A 20,829-nucleotide genomic window follows, 5' to 3' on the forward strand; every position below is an offset into this window, starting at 1 on the left:
ATCCATAATTAAATCATTCTCCACTTAATTGCAACGATCCCCTTATCACATACTAAATTGCTGTATTAGGACAACTTGATCACAAGGGACAGAACTTCAACTCAACCAAGAATAAACAAAAAATAGAATTTAGCAATGCACAAAGTCAGGTAAGGCAGGAATAAAGGACTAAAGGACAACTGGAATTAAGACCTAAAGGCTATCAGGACCCTATCAGGACCTTCTTTATGCTTCCCTTAGTCTATTACCAAACAATGGCATGAATACCTCACTCACTAAACGCTGCCATTCTCAAAGCTTTGCTGACCACAGACCTTTGGTTAGGTCTAAAGTTAGTGACTGGTTAAGATGTTCTTTCTTATTTTAAGAAAGAATTCCATTAGCTAAAATGTTTTAAATACACTTTGTTTTTTAGAACAGTTTCAGATTTACAGAAAAATTGAGAAGATAGTATAGGGAGTTACCATATACCCTGCACCCAGTGTCCCCTATTATTAACAATTTATATCAGTATGGTATATTTGTTATGATTAATGAACCAATATATATTTTTTATTTTATTTATTTATTTATTTATTTTGTGACAGAGTCTCGCTCTGTTACCCAGGCTACAGTGCCGTGGCGTCAGCCTAGCTCACAGCAACCTCAAACTCCTGGGCTCAAGCAATCCTCCTGCCTCAGCCTCCCGAGTAGCTGGGACTACAGACATGCGCCACTATGCCTGGCTAATTTTTTCTATATATATTTTTAGTTGTCTGGATAATTTCTTTCTATTTTTAGTAGAGACAGGGTCTCTCTCTTGCTCAGGCTGGTCTCGAACTCCTGACCTGGAGCGATCCTCCCGCCTTGGCCTCCCAAAGTGCTAAGATTACAAGCATGAGCCACCGTACCCGGCCTCTCTGATAATCTTTTCATGATTATATTACGGTTTGTTAAAGGTAATTAAAATAAAGACCACGCCTGAAGAATCCCTGAGCAGACAAAACCAGTTAGGCCTCACAAGTGACCCAAGCCTTGCTTGATTTGCAAAACATTAAGTGAAAACTTGGGCTATTTCCTGTAAATGCCTATATTAAAAACAAAAACAAACAAAGAAATAAAACAGAACTTAAGCTCAGCCAATCAGAAGTAACCAATAGGGGGAGAGAAATTAAAGAAAAAAGAAGTAGCCAACAAACTTATAATTATATAACTAGGGACTTTCCAATGGGATAGACCAAATAAGGCAACTGTATAACTGTGACCAATTAAATATTTTCTTTGCGTTACATGTGGGTCCATTCTATAAAAGCCTCCCCCTGGTGTTTCCTTTGTAAAGCTCCTGAGCCACTTTTGGCTTGGAGCTACCTGATTCACGAATTGCTTGCTCAAATAACTCCTTAAAATTTTATCGTGCCCCAGTTTACCTTTGTAACAGATTACAGGTTTTTGAGAGGAAGATCACAGAGGCAAAGTGCCCTTTTCACACATTATGTCAAATATACATACTATCAACATGATTTATGACTGTTGCTGTTGACTTTGTTCACCTGGCATAGGTAGTGTTTGTCAGATTTCTCCGCAGTACAGCCTTATTTTTTTAATTAAATTTTTTGTCTTGGCCAGGCGCGGTGGCTCATGCCTGTAATCCTAGTACTCTGGAAGACTGAGGCGGGAGGATTGCTCTAGGTCAGGAGTTCGAGACCAGCCTGAGCAAGAGCGAGACCCCATCTCTACTAAAAAATAGAAAGAAATTATCTGGACAACTAAAAATATATAGAAAAAATTAGCCAGGCATGGTGGCACATGCCTGTACTCCCAGCTACTTGGGATGCTGAGGTAGAAGGATTGCTTGAGTCCAGGAGTTTGAGGTTGCTGTGAGCTAGGCTGACGCCACGGCACTCTAGCCAGGGCAAAAGAGCGAGGCTCTGTCTCCAAAAAAATAAATAAATAAATAAATTGTTTGTCTTGGGACAATCATAGATTTACAATCAGTTGTAAGAAATAATACATAAATATCCCATATATCCAGTTTTCCCCAATGATAACAGCTTGTAAAACTACATAGTACAATATCACAACCAGGATAATGACATGGATACAGTCAAGACCAGACATTAAATCACTACAAGCATCCCTTATGTTTCTCTTCTATAGTCATACTTACTTCCTCTCCCACTCCTTAAACCCTGAAGACTACCAATCTGTTATCCATTGCTATAATTTTATGATTTCAAGCATGTTATGGAAATTGCATCATATAGCACGTGACCTTTTGGGATTCACTTTTTTTCACTCAACATAATTCTCTGGAGATTCATCCAAGTTTTTCTGTGAATTGATATTTTGTTCCTTTTTATTGTTGAATAATATTCTACTACATATTGGAACCACATATATGTAGCACAGTTTAACCATTCACCCACTGAAGGACATCTGTATTGTTTCCAGTTTTTGGCAAATAAACCTGCTCTAAAGGTATTTGTAGGCCGGGCGCGGTGGCTCACGCCTGTAATCCTAGCACTCTGGGAGGCCGAGGCGGGTGGATCATTTGAGGTCAGTAGTTCGAGACCAGCCCGAGCAAGAGCGAGACCCCATCTCTACTAAAAAATAGAAAGAAATTATATGGACAAATAAAAATATATAGAAAAAAATTAGCCGGGCATGGTGGCACATGCCTGTAGTCCCCGCTACTCAGGAGGCAGAGGCAGAAGGATTGCTTGAGCCCAGGAGTTTGAGGTTGCTGTGAGCTAGGCTGACGCCACGGCACTCTAGCCCGGGGGAACAGAGCGAGCCTCTGTCTGAAAATAAATTAAAAAAAAAAAAAAAACTAAAGGTATTTGTACAGGTTTTTGTGTGACTGTAAGTATTCATTACTATGGGTTCGTACCCAGGAGTGCAATTGCTGGGTTGTATGGTAGTGGTTAGTTGCATGTTTACTTTTTTATATTTATTTTTTTTAAGGTGAAAAGATATATATATATTTAGAATTAGCCAGTTGGACTCGGTTTAGATGATCCCAATTTTGTTGGCAACGTCCAAAGAAAGCATCATAATCCGGAGCCAGTGGAACATATGCCTTCTTCTCTCCATCAGGCTGATCAGGGTGTTGACTTTGGCCACATCAATGTCATAGAGCTTATTCATAGCCTGTTCGATCTGGTGCTTATTGGCTTTGACATCCACAAGGAACACAAGTGTGTTGTTATCTTCTATCTTCTTCAACTTGATGAATGCATAGTGATCAAGCTTGTTTCTCCTGGGTGCGCTCTTTCGAGGATACTTGGGCTGTCTTTGGCCTCCGGAAGGTGGGTGATGTACGGATCTTCTTTTTTTTGTGGCTGTGGACGCCTTTTAGCACTGCCTTCTTGGCCTTCAAAGCCTTTGCTTTGGCTTCGGCTTTGGGAGGAGCAGGAGCTTCTTTCTTTGCCTTCGGTGCCATCTTGTGAAGAGCCATGTTTACTTTTTTAAAGAAATGGCCAAACTGCTTTGAAGAGTGACTGTACCACTTTGTATTCCCACCAGCAACACATGAGTAATCTAATCTCTCCACATTCTCACCAGCATTTGATGTTGTCACTATTTTTTTTTTTTTTTGGTTTTTTTCTTGAGACAGAGTCTCACTCTGTTGCTCGGGCTAGAGTGAGTGCCGTGGCTTCAGCCTAGCTCACAGCAACCTCAAACTCCTGGGCTTAAGCAATCCTCCTGCCTCAGCCTCCCGAGTACCTGGGAGTACAGGCATGTGCCACCATGCCTGGCTAATTTTTTCTGTATATATTTTTAGTTATCCAGATAATGTCTTTCTATTTTTAGTACAGACGGGGTATCTCTCTTGCTCAGGCTGGTCTTGAATTCCTGACCTCGAGTGATCCACTCTCCTCGGCCTCCCAGAGTGCTAGGATTACAGGCGTGAGACACCGCACTCGGCCCACTGTTCTTTGTTTTAGTAGTTCTGATAGGTGTGTTGTGACATCTTGTTGTCGTTTTAATTTGAATTTCCCTAATGGCAATGATATTGAATGTGTTGTTTGTTTATTTGACATCTGCATATTTTCTTTGGTACAATGTCTTTATGTTTTGCCCATTTTCTAATTGGATTGTTTGAATTTTTAACTGTTCAGTTTTGAGAGTTCTTTTTTTTTAGTTATTTACTTTTTTATAAAATATATATATATATATATTTTTTTTTGAGACAGAGTCTCACTCTGTTTCCTGGGCTAGAGTGCCATGGCGTCAGCCTAGCTCACAGCAACCTCAAACTCCCAGGCTCCAGAGATCCTGCTGCCTCAGCCTCCCTGAGTAGCTGGGACTACAGGAATGTGCCACCATGCCCAGCTAATTTTTGTATATATTTTTAGTTGTCCAGCTAATTTCTTTCTATTTTTGGTAGAGACGGGGGTCTCACTCTTGCTGAGGCTGGTCTCGAACTCCTGAGCTCAAACGATCCTCCCGCCTTGGCCTCCCAGAGTGCTAGGATCATTGGCGTGAGCCACTGCGCCCGGCCGAGAGTTCTTGATATATTCTAGATACTAGTTCTTTCTTCGATATGTGGTTTGCAAATAGTTTCTCTAATTCTATACCTTGTCTTTTCACCCTATTAATTGGATATTTCAGGATGTTTTGAAATTTGATGAGGTCTAACTGATGAATTGTTTTCTTTTATGGGTTATATTTTTGTTGTTATGTCTAAGAACTCATTACCTATCCATGGATACTGAGGCTTTTCTCTTACATTTTTCCTAAAAGTTTTATATATTTACATTTTACATTTAAATCTGTGATTGATTTTGAATTAATTTTTGCATTATATTTAAATGTTTTATTGAGGATTTTGCATCTATATTTATAAGGAATATTGGTCTGTAGTTTTTTACACTGTCTTTGGTTTTTGTCATCAAGGTAACTCTAGCTTCATAAAATGTATTGGGAAGCATTCCTTCCTCTTCTATTTTCAAGAAGATTATGTAGAATTTTTGTTAATTCTTTTTTAAAGATTTGTAGAATTCTCCAGTGAAAATATAGGCTTGGAGACTTTTGGGGGGGGGAATATTTAATCACTAATTCAATTTCTTTAATAGTTATAAGGCTATTCAAATTATTCATCTCATACTGAATGAGTTGAAGTAGCTTGTGTGTTTTTTTTTTTTAGTAGCTTGTGTTTTTCAAAGAATTGGTCCATTTCATCTAAGTTGTCAAATATGTGTGTGTAGAGTTGGCCATAAGGAATCCTTTATTACTCTTTTGATGTCTGCAGTGATATCCCCTATTTCATACCTGATATTGGTCATTTGTCTCTTTTCTTTATTAGTCTTGCTGACGTTTGTCCATTTTAAAAATCTTTCAAAGAGCCACAACATTACTGCTGGTTTTCTCTGACAGCACCACAGTGTAGGTGCTGGGCACCTTGTTGCAGCCTCATGAGGATATAAATCTGGGTTTCCCACTATGCCTTTGTTGGTGGTGATGGTGGTGACGCCATAATTTTTTCTGTGGTGTTTGGCTGAAGTAGAGCAGTTCTTGTCTAAAAGCTTTCTTCAACTCTGTGTATATGAGGCAAAATGAAAATCCAGAGAAATCACCACTGTGTAGTTCCTTTGGTTCAGAGGTCCCTAGCCCATTTGCCTTTGTCCCACCTTTTAGGTTTTTTTTTTTTTTTTTTTTGAGACAGAGTCTCATTCTGTTGCCCAGGCTAGAGTACCATGGTGTCAGCCTAGCTCACAGCAACCTCAAACTCCTGGGCTTAAGCAATCCTCCTGCCTCAGCCTCCCGAGTAGCTGGGACTACAGGCATGTGCCACCATGCCTGGCTAATTTTCTCTATACATTTTTAGTTGTCCAGATAATTTCTTTCTATTTTTATTAGAGATGGGGTCTCGCTCTTGCTCAGGCTGGTCTCGAACTCCTGAGCTCAAACTATCCTCTCGCCTTGGCCTCCCAGACCTTTCAGTCTTTTTATGTGTGTTTTATATACAATGTTCAGAGTTTTTAGTTGTACTTAGCCAGAATAATAATAGGTAAAAATGCATCTGTTTTATCTTCTTTGAAGCAGAAACCCTGTTAGCCCTATTTTCTTTTTTAACACATTTTGTTATTTGTCTTTCAATCAGGAAGAAGCTTCAATTTTATAAAATGTCTTTTTAGTCTCTATTGATATAATGTGCTTTTCTGTTTATATACACTAATATGAGGCTTATATAAAGTTTTAACTAAACTTGTGTGGTGGATGTTATATAGTTGTCTGCGCATGTCCCCAGGCATACAGCAGGGGTTATAGACTGAGGTAAAGAATGCTGGCTGGGATTTTTGTAAGCCCCAGGGAACAGCGGGGGCTGGGAGCCTATGACTTGTCTGTAGGGAGAAAGTGCTACTCACCTGCAGCTGAAAGTTTTCACACAGGATGTGTGCTTATTGCTTCCTCATCTTTGCTTTTGTTTCAGAGAGACTAAAAATAAGTACTTTTATGAGAAATGTTCCAATTTTTAAATGTTAGCATTCAATTTACAGATATTGTTAAACAATGTGTAGATCAAACTAAACATACTTGTGAACCTGGTTCATTAAGAGGGCTACCATTTTGTATCTTCTGGCATAGGGATATTGATGAGTCAAAATGAGGCTTCCTTTCCCCCAGACTAGAAAAGATTGCCTAGGGCCAAGACATGTAGAAGACTTATATGTTGAGTCTGTCCTTAATAAAGGGACACAGTCTCTCCCCTCGAACACTGGACCAAACTCCTGAGGGCATGGGAAATGAAACTCCAGATGGTTTTTAGGGATTCAAACACAGATCCCTGTGTTCCCCTGTGTTCCTTTCCTAAATAGAGTCCAGCACAGTGATGAGATGTGAGAATTTGTTTGCTCAATGCAATATAGGAGTTTCATGTTGTGTCTTGGCAGATTGGACTGAGATTTGCCCCATTTAGGGGCTGGGAGTGTGCCTAAGTTTATTGAGACGATACAGAGAGTGATAGAATCAATTTTTAGGAGCCCAAAAGGATCGCAGAAGTTGAAAGGAACTCAGCTGAATTGAATAGGCCTTTCCGATGGATTATACAGTAACCCTTATGGAGGTTCGCAAAAGAATATGGCTTCAGTTATAAAATAAGTTACATTTCTTGACTATTTGAGTTTATGGGCCCAAAACTGTACCCCTTACACTAGTTTTTCTGCTATAAATTCTATCATATCCCAGGTTTGACATTATTGTTATTTTCTAAACCATTTTCCATTGCAACTTCAATTTTCTCTTGATACAATAGTTACCTCCTTCCCCCTAGGTTTTGTTTAGAGTTTAAAAGTGCTTTCTCTATTTTATAAAAGTTCCGTTGTTTTTCAGATCAGATTTTTAAAAATGGCTTCCAGCATATGAAACCCAACATTTTTATCTGAGAAAATACATTTTTCAGAAACTCCTAAGTAATATAATTTTCATCTCTGTGAAGAGTATTATTAAATTACTGAAGCCCCAAACTCTGCTTAATCTTTATGCTTATACTTATTTCCTTAGATATTTAAAAAATTTGTAAGTCCAGGCTGGGTGCGGTGGCTCACGCCTGTAATCCTAGCACTCTGGGAGGCCGAGGCGGGAGGCTCACTCTAGGTCAGGAGTTCGAGACCAGCCTGAGCAAGAGTGAGACCCCGTCTCTACTGAAAATAGAAATTAGCCGGACAACTACAAATATATAGAAAAATTAGCCAGGCAAGGTGGCGCATGCCTGTAGTCCCAGCTACTTGGGAGTCTGAGGCAGAAGGATTGCTTGAGCCCAGGAGTTTGAGGTTGCTGTGAGCTAGGCTGACACCACGGCACTCTAGCCTAGGCAACAGAGTGAGACTGTGTCTCAAAAAAAAAATAAAATTGTAAGTGCAAACTTTGCCATCACTATCTGTATGTCCATGATTTGCTGTTTAGGTGTTTTGTTTAGGTTTTTTCTGATTGCTCTCTCTCTCTCAAGCAACTCACATTATACATCTTTTTTTCTGATTTATTTTCATTAAACTACACACTCTATGAGGGGCCAGACAGAGATGTCTTTCAATATTATTTAAAAGCTAATGTATCCCAAGAATGGAAAAATAAGCACCACATGTACTCACCATCAAATTGGTTTCACTGATCCTCACCTAAGAGCACATTTACGAATAACATTGATCGGGTGTTGGGCAGATGTGGGGGGGGAGGGGAGGGGTGTATACACACATAATGAGTGCGATGCACACCATCTAGGGGATGGACATGCTTGAAACTCTGACTGGGGTAGGGGTAAAGGCAATATATGTAACCTAAACTTTTGTACCCCCATAATATGCTGAAATAAAAAAAAAGCTAGGGGGAGGGCGGGAAAAAAAAAAGCTAATGAGGTCAGATAATTCAAAGCCGTCAATATAATAAAATTAAAATTACTTTGGCAAGGTCATAGACATTTCCAGAATCAACTTTATTTGTTCTATGGATCTCTGAGGAAATATCACCTCCTCAGGGTAGGTAGCCTTGTGTGTCTAAAACAGAACTACATTCTTTCCTTCCTCCTCCCACATACACATTCTCTTTTTATCCTTTTACTTGGTGTTCTTTTTCTCTGTGGCAATTTACCTTCATCTGACATACTACATATTTTTCTTGTTAATAGATTCCAGGCCTGAATTTGTTCTGATTTGTTCACTGATGCCTCTTCAATTCTTCTAATGGTGCCTGGCACACTGCTGGAATGTCCTAAGTAAATGCATTAAATCGAAATTCACCAAAAGAACCCAGAAATTGACTATGCTCAGAATGACTATTCAATAACTGGATTCACCTATGGCACAGAAGTAACACCTTAATTGTGAAGCATCTACAAGTGATTAGCTTTTTTTCCCCAGTCCTTTCCTTCTTTAACATGGTAATTAAAGGTCACAGTCCTGAGAGTAGTCTCAATCTATCAACCTTTTGGTCAGTGAAGAGGTTTCAGAGAAAATAATGCAATTATCAATCAGCAAAAGGAGCGAGGGGGAGGGCACAAAGGAAAAAACTTAAGCGGTGGCCTCAATGGGGCATTCCCGCGCTAAATGTCCGGATTCGCCACAGCGGTAGCAGTTGACCTGGCTTGCTTTGCTGCAGTTGATGGCCACGTGGCCGATCTCACCACATCGGTAGCACCTGACTTGGGTGCAGTCTTTCTGAATGTGCCCAAATTCGCCACAAGAGTAGCATCTCTGCCTTTCCTGACGATCACAATCACGAGCCAGATGACCTGGTCTGCCGCAGGTGTAACAGCACTGCTCTCTCTCTCGTTTATGCTCATTACAGTCTTTGGCGATGTGGCCACTTCTCCCACAGTTGTAGCAGATGTCCTGAAGAAGGTCACAGTCCTTGGCATGATGACCAGACTCACCGCAGCGGTAACACATGTCCGATAAGGTGGTGGAGCTGCACGGAGAACCTCTGCCACGCCCTCTAGCTCCTCGCCCTTGAGCTCCTCCTCTAGGGCATCCCCGGGCCCAGTGGCCAAAGCGTCCACGCTTGAAGCATTCCTTATTGCTCATGGCTACGGTGAGATCTTCCGGTGAGCGGGTCCACTGCTGTTCCGGAGGCCCCGACACAGCTTCCCTTACGGTGACTGAGAAGGAAATGGCTGTTTTACTCTAAGGGCCTCTGCGACGTCACACAAGGCTTGCGCACGGCCCCATTAATATGTCACAGGCACCCCATTCTACTAAGTGAAGTATCCCAAGAATGAAAAAACAAGCACCACATGTACTCACCAGATAATTGGTTTTAACTGATCAACACCTAAGTGCACATATAGGAATAACATTCATCGGGCGTGGGGCAGATGGGAGGGGGGAGGAGGGGATGGGTATATACACACATAATGGGTGCTGTGCGCACCGTCTGGCGGATAGACACGCTTGAAGTTCTGAGGGGGCGGGGCCAAGGGCAATATACATAACCTAAACATTTGTACCCCCATAATATGCTGAAATTAAAAAAATCATTAAAAAATATGTCATAGGCATTCCAGCCACCCTTTCACCCCAAATTTCCTCCTACTCAAGAAGCCAAAAGGGCAATAATCAGTTAACTGAGTGGTGTTGTCTTGTTTTTGTTTGTTTCAACACTTGGGTCGTTAGGATTGAGTTTGAATTCCTTCCTGTTCAAAAAATGTGACCTGTAGCATTTCTCATAGTTAGGATTTAGGCTTACTTTGGGGTCTAGTAGACAATCAGTTTTTATATATGATCTATGGGCATGGGAAACAATGTGTGAGAAAAATCTAATACAGGAAGTGAAATAAATAAATTGTAACAAATTAGAGTAACCCATTGTTTTTAAACGATAAAATACAAGTGTCCATAAAGATAAGAGATACATAAGATAGAAAAAAAATCTGTAAAATGTCATGCTGAGATTTACTCATGATTTAGCCCATTTTATTGAAGGAATCTTAGCTTTTAACATAATCACCATCATTTAAGTTATAAAACATAGCAAGATTGAAGCATTCAGTATAAGGAAATTATTATTGCTCAGAAAATAAAAGATATTTCAAAACCAGAAACATTTAAATACTGGACAGATCTCCTCTCTGTTGTTATCCAAATTGTTTACATCTTATATAAACCTCCCAAGGATTTATGGACATGTTGTATATTTATGTAGATGTAGAAATAAGTATGGGAAATTAACACTGAAACATCAACAGTAGCTATTTGGGGGTTATGTGATTGAATATAATTTTTTTCCTCCCCATTTTCCTTCTTTGTATTTTCCAATTTGTGAAATGAGTTTAGGTTTTCCAATTTTGCAAATCTATAATATATTTCTTTCTTTAAGTTAATGGTTACATGTTTTGCATGTGAATTTTTTTTTCAGGCAGCCAACACAAATGTATTTGGTAAAACACAGATATAAGAATAGTGAATGTAGCAGTTGGTCTTTATTTTCAGCAGTTGGCCTTGATTGGAATGTGTCACTGGCCCCACAAATGCAACCACAAAGAAAAATGTTTTCAAAACATAAATGTTTGGGGCCATATAGCCTGAGTAGCTACCACATATAATATAAAGAAATGAGTTTTACTGCTAAAAAATTAAATGGTGCTGTATAAATGGTATGAAGGTAAAAAATTTGCCTCTGTAGTTCAAAAAAAAAATTTTTTTTTGAGACAGAGTCTCACTATGTTACCTGGGTTACCATGGCGTCTGCCTAGCTCACAGCAACCTCAAACTCCTGGGCTCAAGCGATCCTTCTGCCTCAGCCTCCCTACTAGCTGGGACAACAGGCATGCACCACCATGCCCGGCTAATTTTTTCTATATATATTTTTGGTTGTCCATATAATTTCTTTCTATTTTTAGTAGAGACGGGGTCTTGCTCTTGCTCAGGCTGGTCTCGAACTCCTGCCCTGGAGTGATTTTCTTGCCTCGGCCTCCCAGAGTGCTAGGATTACAGGTGTGAGCCACTGTGCCTGGCCCTGTAGTTCAAAATTTGATATATCCTTGTGAGAAATAAAAATAAAATCCTAAGCCCCCTAACCAACCCCTTCTCAGCCAAGGGGACCCCAGAGAAGCCTTAAAAGTTGAGTTGTTGGCTATGATGGGATGGAAGGTCTGACATGCCTCATTATACCCCCTCCCTGGCTAGCTGCCATTAAAGTTTCTTTCCTGAGGATTAAACAGAAACCAACCCTTTCAAAAGTCTTATCTGACTCCCCTTCTTTTTTGTGGTTCCAACACAGCAACTGACCAACATTGCTTCCTGATACGAGACCACCAACCACAGAGCGGTTCTGGCCAGTTTAGGAGGCTGTGCACTGAGCGCTTTCCTGTCCTGTGCTTCACCTTTTGACATATAGGGCCTAATTGTAATGCATTTAAATGTAAATCTTCACTTACATTTAAAGCGAACATGGGGGCCGGGCACGGTGGCTCATGCTTGTAATCCTAGCACTCTGGGAGGCTGAGGCGGGAGGATTGCTCAAGGTCAGGAGTTCAAGACCAGCCTGAGCAAGAGCGAGAGCCCGTCTCTACTAAAAATAGAAAGAAATTATCTGGACAGCTAAAAATATATAGAAAAAATTAGCCAGTCATGGTGGTGCATGCCTGTAGTCCCAGCTACTTGGGAGGCTGAGGCAGAAGGATTGCTTGAGGCCAGGAGTTTGAAGTTGCTGTGAGCTGGGCTGACACCACGGCACTCTAGCCTGGGCAACAGAGTGAGACTCTGTCTCAAAAAAAAAAAAATAATAAAATAAAGTGAACATGGGATGTATGTAACATGCATGAGCACAAACCCCCTTCGTGAATATTCATAGCTTTTCTTGTAACCTGTTGAATATGGATGTTTAGCCAACCCATTCAGCATAAATTCCTATCTCACTCTTCTCTCCCTCAAAGTGCTCCCTCTTGGTCCCTGCTGGAGGCTACACTTCCCAGCCTATTAGGATGACCAGCCTATAGGCTGTTACCCTTATAAGAAATGAGCTCTCCTTTCCAAATTTATGAATCTCATGATACTTCAGTTGACACTTGTTAAATTAACCTTAAATTCAATCTTTATCATGTTGAAATTTCCTTTAGGTTTATTTATTTATTTATTTTTTTGAGACAGAGTCTTGCTTTGTTGCCAGGGCTAGAGTGCTGTGGCCTCAGCCTAGCTCACAGCAACCTCAAACTCCTGGGCTCAAGCGATCCTTCTGCCTCAGCCTCCCGAGTAGCTGGGAATACAGGCATGTGCCACCATACTCAGCTAATTTTTTCTATATATATTTTAAGTTGTCCATATAATTTCTTTCTATTTTTAGTAGAGACGGGGTCTCACTCTTGCTCAGGCTGGTCTCAACTCCTGACCTCAAATGATCCTCCCGCCTCGGCCTCTCAGAGAGCTAGGATTACAGGCGCGAGCCACCACGCCCAGCCGTAACTCACAGTTTGAAACACACTGATTTAAAGAGTCATAACTATAAATAACATGCTTATATTATGACTTCTCTTTATTTTTAGAGACAGGGCCTTGCTATGTTGTTCAGGCTGGTCTTGAATTGCTGAGCTCAAGAGATCAGCCTCCCTAGTAGTTGAGACTAGAGGCGTGTGCCACCAAGCCAAACTATTATGACTTCTTTTTTTTTTTTTTTTTTTCAGACAGAGTCTGGCTCTGTTGGCCGGGCTAGAGTGCCGTGACATCAGCCTAGCTCACAGCAACCTCAAACTCCTGGCCTCAAGCAATCCTTCTGCCTCAGCCTCCTGAGTAACTGGGACTACAGGCATGCATCACCATGCCCGGTTAATTTTTTCTATATATTTTTAGTTGTCCAGCTAATTTCTTTCTATTTTTAGTAGAGATGGGGTCTCACTTTTGCTCAGGCAGGTCTTGAACTCCTGACCTTAAGCGATCCTCCCACCTCGGCCTCCCAGGGTGCTAGGATTAGAGGCATGAGCCACCACACCCAGCCTATTATGACTTCTTGATGTTGTAACTTTAGACATTATCTTTGACTTTCCATTTTAGAGGATGAGTATTTAGCTTTCTTTTACCACCCACCCCATGTACTTGCACAGCTTGAATTCTCCATTCCATCTACACTCTTCCTTCATCTAATATTGGTTGGGTCAATATTCAACATTTATATAATTATATCTGTGTAAATGATACTCATGGTTGAGCGATTTAGAGAGTACTCTGATCGCTTTATTACCTGCATAGCTTTTATGTTTTCTAGAGTTAGTTATTATTCTTTATTTCTTTAGTTTCTCATATACTTATCTAAACTCTATTTCATAGATCTGTATGTTTATTCTTATGCCAGTACCATACAATCTTGATTATTGTAGCTTTGCATTATGCTTTGAAATTGGGAAGAGTGAGGCCTTCAATTTTGCTCTTTTGATATGACTATTCCAAGTCCCTCCCATTTCCATATGAATTTTAGCATCAGCTTGTCAATTTTTGAAAAAAGGCAAGTGGGCTTCTGATATAGATTCTGGAATCTGTAGATCAATTTGGGGACTATTGTTATCTTAAAAATATTAAGCCATCTAATACATGAGCACAGGTTGTTATTCCAGTGATTTAGATCTTTATTTTCATTCACTGTTTTATAGTTTTCAGTATACAAGTCTTGCATTTCTTTTGTTAATATTTTTCTAAGTATTTCATTCTTTTTTGATGCTATTGTAAATAGAATTGTTTTCTTCATACATTTTCTGATTGCTTATTGTTAGTGTATAGAAGTATGATTATTTTTGTATGTTGATCTTGTATCCTGAAACCTTGCTGAATTGCTGATTTAATAGTTCCAGTAGTATTTTAGTGAATTCCTTAGAATTTTCTATAGACAAGATTATGTTATCTATAAGTAAAAATAAGATTGAATTCTTCCTTTCCAATCTGTATGCCTTTTATTTCATTTTCTTGCCTAATTGCCCTAGCTAAAACTTCCAGTACAATGTTGAATAGAAGCAGTGAAAGCAGACATTCCTGTCTTGTTCCTGATCTTAGAGGGGAAACTCTCAGTCTTTGACCATTAAGTGTGATGTTAGCAATGGTTGTGTTGTGTGTGTGTATTTTTAATACATACTCTTTATCGGGTTTAAGAGATTCTCTTCTATCCCTAGTCTATTGAGTATTCTTATCATGAGGGGTGTTGAATTTTGTAAAATGCTTTTTCTACATCTCTTGAGTTTGCCTTGCCTTTGCATTAGCTAGAACCACCAGTACATTGTTGAATAGAAGTTGTGAAAGTGGACATCTTTGTCTTGTTCCTAATATTAAATGAAAAGCTTTCAGTTTTCTTCTTCTTTTTTTTTCTTCTTGAGACAGAGTCTCACTCTGTTGCCTGGGCTAGAGTGCCGTGGCATCAGCCTAGCTCACAGCAACCTCAAACTCCTGTGCTCAAGCAATCCTTCTGCCTCAGCCTCCTGAGTAGCTGGGACTACAGGCATGCACCACCATGCCCAGCTAATTTTTTTCTCTCTATATATTTTTTAGCTGTCCAGATAATTTCTAATTTTTTTTAGTAGAGACGGAGGTCTCGCTCTTGCTCAGCCTGGTCTCGAACTCCTGACCTCAAGCAATCCTCCTGCGTTGGCCTCCCAGAGTGCTAGGATTACAGGCATGAGCCACCGCGCCAGGCCAAAAAGCTTTCAGTCTTATCATTAAGTCTGAGGTTAGCTATGGGCCTTTGGTAGATGCCCTTTATCATGTTGAGGAAGTTCCCTCTTATTCCTAGCTTATTAAGTGTTGTTTTTATTTTTTTTAAGAGACTGGGCTCTCACTGTGTTTCCCAGGCTGGAGTGCAGAGGCGTGATCATAGCTTACTATAGTCTTAAATTCCTGGGCTCAAGGGGTCCTTCTGCCTCAGTCTTCCAAGTAGCTAGGACTACAGGTGTGCACCACCACGCCAAGCTTATTAAGTGTTTTTATCATGAAAGTGTGTTGGATTTTGTTGGATTTTGTCAAAGTGTGTCTACTGAGATGCTCATGTGGACTTCTTTGTCCTTTAGTCCATTAATATGTATTACATTGAATAAATTTTGTATGTTCATCTAACCTTGCATTCGTGAGATAAATTCCATTTGCTCAAGATGGAATTTATATACTTTTGGATTTGATTTGCTAGTATTTTGTTGAGAATTTTTACATATATATTGGTAAGGAATATTGATCTGTAGGGTTTTTTTTCCTTGTGATGTTTCTGTCTGGTTTTCATTGCAAGGTAACATTGACCTTATAGAATGATTTTGGAGGTCTTCCCATATCTTCTATTTTTTGGAATAGTTTGTAAAGAGTTGGTATAATTTCTCCATTAAATGTCTGGAACATTTCATTAGTGAAACCATCTTAGCCTAGGTTTTTCTTGTAGGAGTTTTTAAATTACTAATTCAATTTCTTTATTTGTTATAAGTCTATTCAGATTTTCTATTTCTTCTTGAGTCAGTTTTGGTAGTTTGTATCTTTCTGGGAATTTGTCCATTTCATCTAGGTTATCTAATTTATTGGCATAGAGTTGTTCATAGTATTCCCTTACACTGCTTTTATTTTTGTAAGGTCATTAATGATGAACCCTCTTTCATTCTTAATTTAAGAAATTTGGGTTTTTTCTCTCCTTTTCTTGATTGGTTTAAAGTTTTTTTTTTCAATTTCATTCATCTACTCAAAGAACCAACTTTTGGTTTTGTTGATTTCTCTATTTTTTTCTATTCTCCATTTCATTTATTTTCACTCTAATTTTTATTACTTCTTTCCTTTTGCTTACTTTAAGCTTAATTTGCTTTTCTTTTTTTCAGTTTTTTAGGGTGAAAGGTTAGGTTGTTGATTTGAGATCTTTCTTATTTATAATATAGGTGTTTACAGCCATAAATTTCCCCCTAAACGCTGCTTTAGCTGCATCCTATAAATTTTGGTATGAGTTTTCTTTTTCATTCATCTCAAAGTATTTTCTAGTTTTCCTTGTGATTATTCCTTTGATGCATTGGTTATTTAGGAGTGTAATGTTTAATTTCCACGTAGTTGCGAATTTTCCAAATTTTCCTCTGTTACTGATTTGTATGTAATTTTACTCTATTGTGATTGGATAACATACTTTGTATAATTTCAATTATTTTACATTTATTGAGGCTAGCATATGGTCTTCCCTGGAAAATGTTTTGTGAGTACTTGAGAAGAATGTTTATTCTGCTGCTATTAGTTGGAGCATTCTATAGTGGTCAATTATGTCAATTTGGTTGATGGTATTGTTGTAGTCTTCTCTATATCCTTGCTTATTTTCTGTCTATTTTTAGTATTAATTATTGAGAGTGAAGTACTCAAGTCTCAGCTATTATTGTTGAATTATCCACTTATCTAGTCAACATTGTAAGTCCCCCCCTCCCCACTTTGGGGCTTTGTTCTTAGGTGCATACGTGTTTATAATTGTTATAGTTTCTGGATGAATCGACCCTGTTATCACCATAAAATGCTTTAAACTGTCAAATATTTATCAGAGATGTTACATTTCTCTCCAGCTCACTACTACTCTGCAGGTCTACATTATCTCTTGAGTAAGTACTTTTTCTAAAATACAAAACTGACCACGTCACTATCCTGCTTAAAATCTTTCTTCCCAGTAATTACTAGATAAACTCTATTAGGCCTGAGAGAGGATGTAACTTTCCCAAGATCAACTGTGACAGAACTAAGACTAGATCCCAGGTTTCCGAACTCCCAGTTGAATATTCCTTTTATGTATGTACCACTAAGCTGGGTACTCTTGATTGGCCCCCTGAACCTTTATTTAATTCTCCTTCATGTTTGTGAAGTTGAAAAGCAAAAAAAAAAAATATATATATACATATATATTCACTTTCCATATTTCCTTCATGCATAGTTCTGGAGGCAAAATTTGAATCAACTCTTCAAAATTTGGAAGTCAGATTCGAAGTAGAAGCCATCTTGAAGCCACAGTTTGCCTGTTTTTGCTGGCAAGTGAGTTTTGCAGACTTACCACCCAAATGTAATAGCATTTTAGTGTTAATTCTCCAGCTTCCTATGCCAATAATCAGTTATAGTCATGGCAGCATAGCAGTTTTTTCATTTTGGCTTTCAATTCCCCAAATCACAATTCTCTGTGATCTTAAATTCATAGATTTGGTTGTAGCCTCATAGGTACTAGCAACTCTTGTTGGTCAGTTTTATATTATATTCTTCTGGGAGTCGTTCCTTGAGACTCACCCTGGAATGTGTTATATCCAGAATTATAACTTCCTTAAAAAAATACAAGTTCTCTTAAATGACAGCTATTTGTTTTTTAACCAGGTATCTTTATTGCCCATACAGAAGAGTAGATGTATTATGGGCCCTAGTGTATCTCTTTTTTTACTCCCTGACTGGATTTTGTTGTAAGAGGTCAATTTCTGCATAATTTATCAGGGAGTTGCTAATCAGATCAATTCTGTTTCTTGGTGTCCTAGCCATCTTTTTCATATATTCAAACTAATTAACCTTTATCAATGAAATCAAGGTCTTTATTTATTTATTTATTTTTTGAGACAGAGTTTTGCTCTTTTGCCCTGGCTAGCATGCCGTGGCATCAGCCTAGCTCACAGCAACCTCAAACTCCTGGGCTTAAGTGATCCTACTGCCTCAGCCTCACGAGTAGCTGGGACTACAGTCATGCACCACCATGCCCGGCTAATTTTTTCTATATATATTTTTAGTTGGCCAGATAATTTCTTTCTATTTTTAGTAGAGACGGGGTCTCTCTCTTGCTCAGGCTGGTCTCGAACTCCTGACCTTGAGCAATGCACCCACCTCAGCCTTCCAGAGCGCTAGGATTACAGGCATGAGCCACTGCACCCGGCCTAATTTTCCTATATATATTTTTAGCTGTCCATATAATTTCTTTCTATTTTTAGTAGAGACGGGCTCTCAGTCTTGCTCAGGCTTGTCTTGAACTCCTGAGTTCAAACAATCCGCCTTCCTCGGCCACCCAGAGTGCTAGGATTACAGGCGTGACCCACCACGCCTGGCCCAAGGCCTTTATTAACATGAATTTATTACTGTACCATCTTGCCAGCCTCTTCTTTCCCCAATGCCTCCTTCTTCAAAGTCACAAAGAAACACCAGTTCTCCTGTGCCAGATTAGAGTAGTACTATCATGGAAAAATTACTAGACTCTAAGAAGACAAAGGGCACTTCTTATTTCCTCAGTGGTTTTACATCCTTGTAATGTTAGGTTTTAGGGTGTTAGGGCCAGTACCACGTCAGATTCAATCAATATACTATTTGGCAAGGCAAAGTTGAATTCTAGGCACTAAGAGAGTATTGTTGACCACCTCTCCTTGTGCACCCACCTCAGTTGAGGGTATTCACAAGTTTCAGGAAATCTGTATTAGTCAGGGTTCTCCAGAGAATCAGAACTAACACTGTGTGTGTGTGTGTGTCTGTGTGTGTGTGTGTGTGTGTGTGTGTGTGTGTGTGTGTGTGTGTGTGTGTGTAGAGAGAGAGAGAGAAAGGAGAGAGAGAGAGAGAAAGAAAGAGAGAGAGAGAGAGAGAGATTTTAAGGAATTACTTCACATAACTGTGGAGGCTGGCAAGTCCAAAATCTGCAGGGTGGACCAACAGCATGAAGACCCAGGAAAAGAGCCCATGCTGTAGTTCAAGCCTGGAGGCCATCAGGCTGGGGACTCAAGGAAGAGCCAATAATGAAGTTCAAGTTCAAAGGCCTTTTGCTGGCAAAATTCCCTCTTGCTTGGGGAAGGTCAGGCCTTCAACTGATTGATGAGGCACAAACACATTATGAAGGGCAATTTGCTATATTCAAAGTCCACTGATTTAAATATTAATCTTTAAGTGAAACAACTCAGACACAGAAAGACAAATACCACATGTTCTCACTTATAAGTGAGAGCTGAATAATGTATACACATGGAAGCAGAGTGTGCAATGATGGAGATATTGGACACTGGGAGTGGTAGGAGGGTGGAAAGGGGGTGGATGATGGGAGGTTGCTTGGTGGGTACAATGTGCATTGCTCCAGATATGGATGCACTGAAAGCCCTGACTTTACCACAATGCAAAATATCAATGTAGCAAAACTGCATTTGTAACCCATGAATATATACAAATAAAAAATGAAAAAACATTAATCTCATCCAAATACACCCTCAAAGAAACATCCAGAATAACGTTTGACCAAATGTCTGGGCACTGTGGCCCAGCCAAATTGGCACATAAAATTAACCATCACATCCTCTAGAAGAAGGCCAGTCTCCTAAGAAATATACAGGATGGGGGGAAAATAGAAAAACAGAGCCTCAGAATTATGTCTAAGATGGGTGGATAGGCCGGGCACAGTGGCTCACGCCTGTAATCCTAGCACTCTGGGAGGCCGAGGCGGGCGGATCGTTTGAGCTCAGGAGTTCGAGACCAGCCTGAGCAAGAGCGAGACCCGTCTCTACTAAAAATAGAAAGAAATTAGCCAAACAACTAAAATATATACAAAAAGAAAAAATTAGCCAGGCATGGTGGTGCATGCCTGTAGTCCCAGCTACTCAGGAGGCTGAGGCAGAAGGATCACCTGAGCCCAGGAGTTTGAGGTTGCTGTGAGTTAGGCTGACGCCACGGCACTCTAGCCTGGGGAACAGAGTGAGACTCTGCCTCAGAAAAAAAAAAAAAAAAAAAAAAGATGGGTGGACACAGCAGAGGTTCCCAAATTTCTCCTTACTACCCCTGAGGAACTGCTTTGAACTGGGAATTTCAGACAAATAGGTAGGCCCAGGACAAATATTTTATAGGGCTCAAGATTTACAAGCTGCATCTCTTTATTTAATCTCTCTTCTGATGGGAACACGGAAAATTAGAGAAGTTCTTCTTCTTCTTCCTTCTTCCTTCCTTCTTCTGTTTTTAGAGATAGTACCTTGCTCTGTTGCCCAGGCTGCAGTATGGTGGCAGGATCATAACTCACTGTAGCCTCAAACTCTTGGGCTCAAGCTATCCTCCTGCCTTAGCCTCCTGAGTAACTAGGACTACAGGTGCATGCCACTAAGCCTAGCTAATTTTTTTTTAATTTTTTTTGTAGGGACAAGGACTTGCTATGTTGCCCAGATCGGTCTTAAATTCCTGGCCTCAAGTGATCCTCCCTCCTCAGCCTCCAGAAGTGCTTGAATCACAGGTGTGAAACATTGTGCCCAGCCCAGCGAAATTTTTCAAAAGAAAAAGTGGAAAGGGCAAGTAACTTCATCGCAAGAATTATATGCTGACTTCAATTTTACTATACTTTAACAAATGAAATGTCCTTTTTTTGTGCATAACAGAATTTATTTAAAAACAAAGTTAGTTGTCAGTTTTAAGAAGAATAACAACAACAGAAAAGAACAACAACAAAAAGATTATATTCCAT

The 20,829-nt window shown here is 39.6% G+C and overlaps 1 protein-coding gene and 1 pseudogene across 1 annotated transcript; both read right to left on the reverse strand.

Annotated features, from left to right (window-relative positions):
* Positions 1-2,978: 2,978 nt before the first annotated feature.
* Positions 2,979-3,421, reverse strand: LOC123628109 (annotated as a pseudogene).
* A 5,566-nt stretch (positions 3,422-8,987) lies between these two features.
* On the reverse strand, positions 8,988-9,500 carry ZCCHC13 (zinc finger CCHC-type containing 13). The gene has a single exon (XM_045537761.1). The coding sequence runs from the start codon at positions 9,498-9,500 to the stop codon at positions 8,988-8,990; it is 513 nt and encodes a 170-aa protein (XP_045393717.1).
* Between the last annotated feature and the right edge of the window lie 11,329 nt (positions 9,501-20,829).

The sequence above is a fragment of the Lemur catta genome, chromosome X, assembly GCF_020740605.2.
Source record: "Lemur catta isolate mLemCat1 chromosome X, mLemCat1.pri, whole genome shotgun sequence".
NCBI classification, from domain to species: domain Eukaryota; kingdom Metazoa; phylum Chordata; class Mammalia; order Primates; family Lemuridae; genus Lemur; species Lemur catta.

Excerpts from the sequence above, each read along its gene's own strand:
- ZCCHC13 (XM_045537761.1), bottom strand. The coding sequence starts at position 9,500 with ATGAGCAATAAGGAATGCTTCAAGCGTGGACGCTTTGGCCACTGGGCC.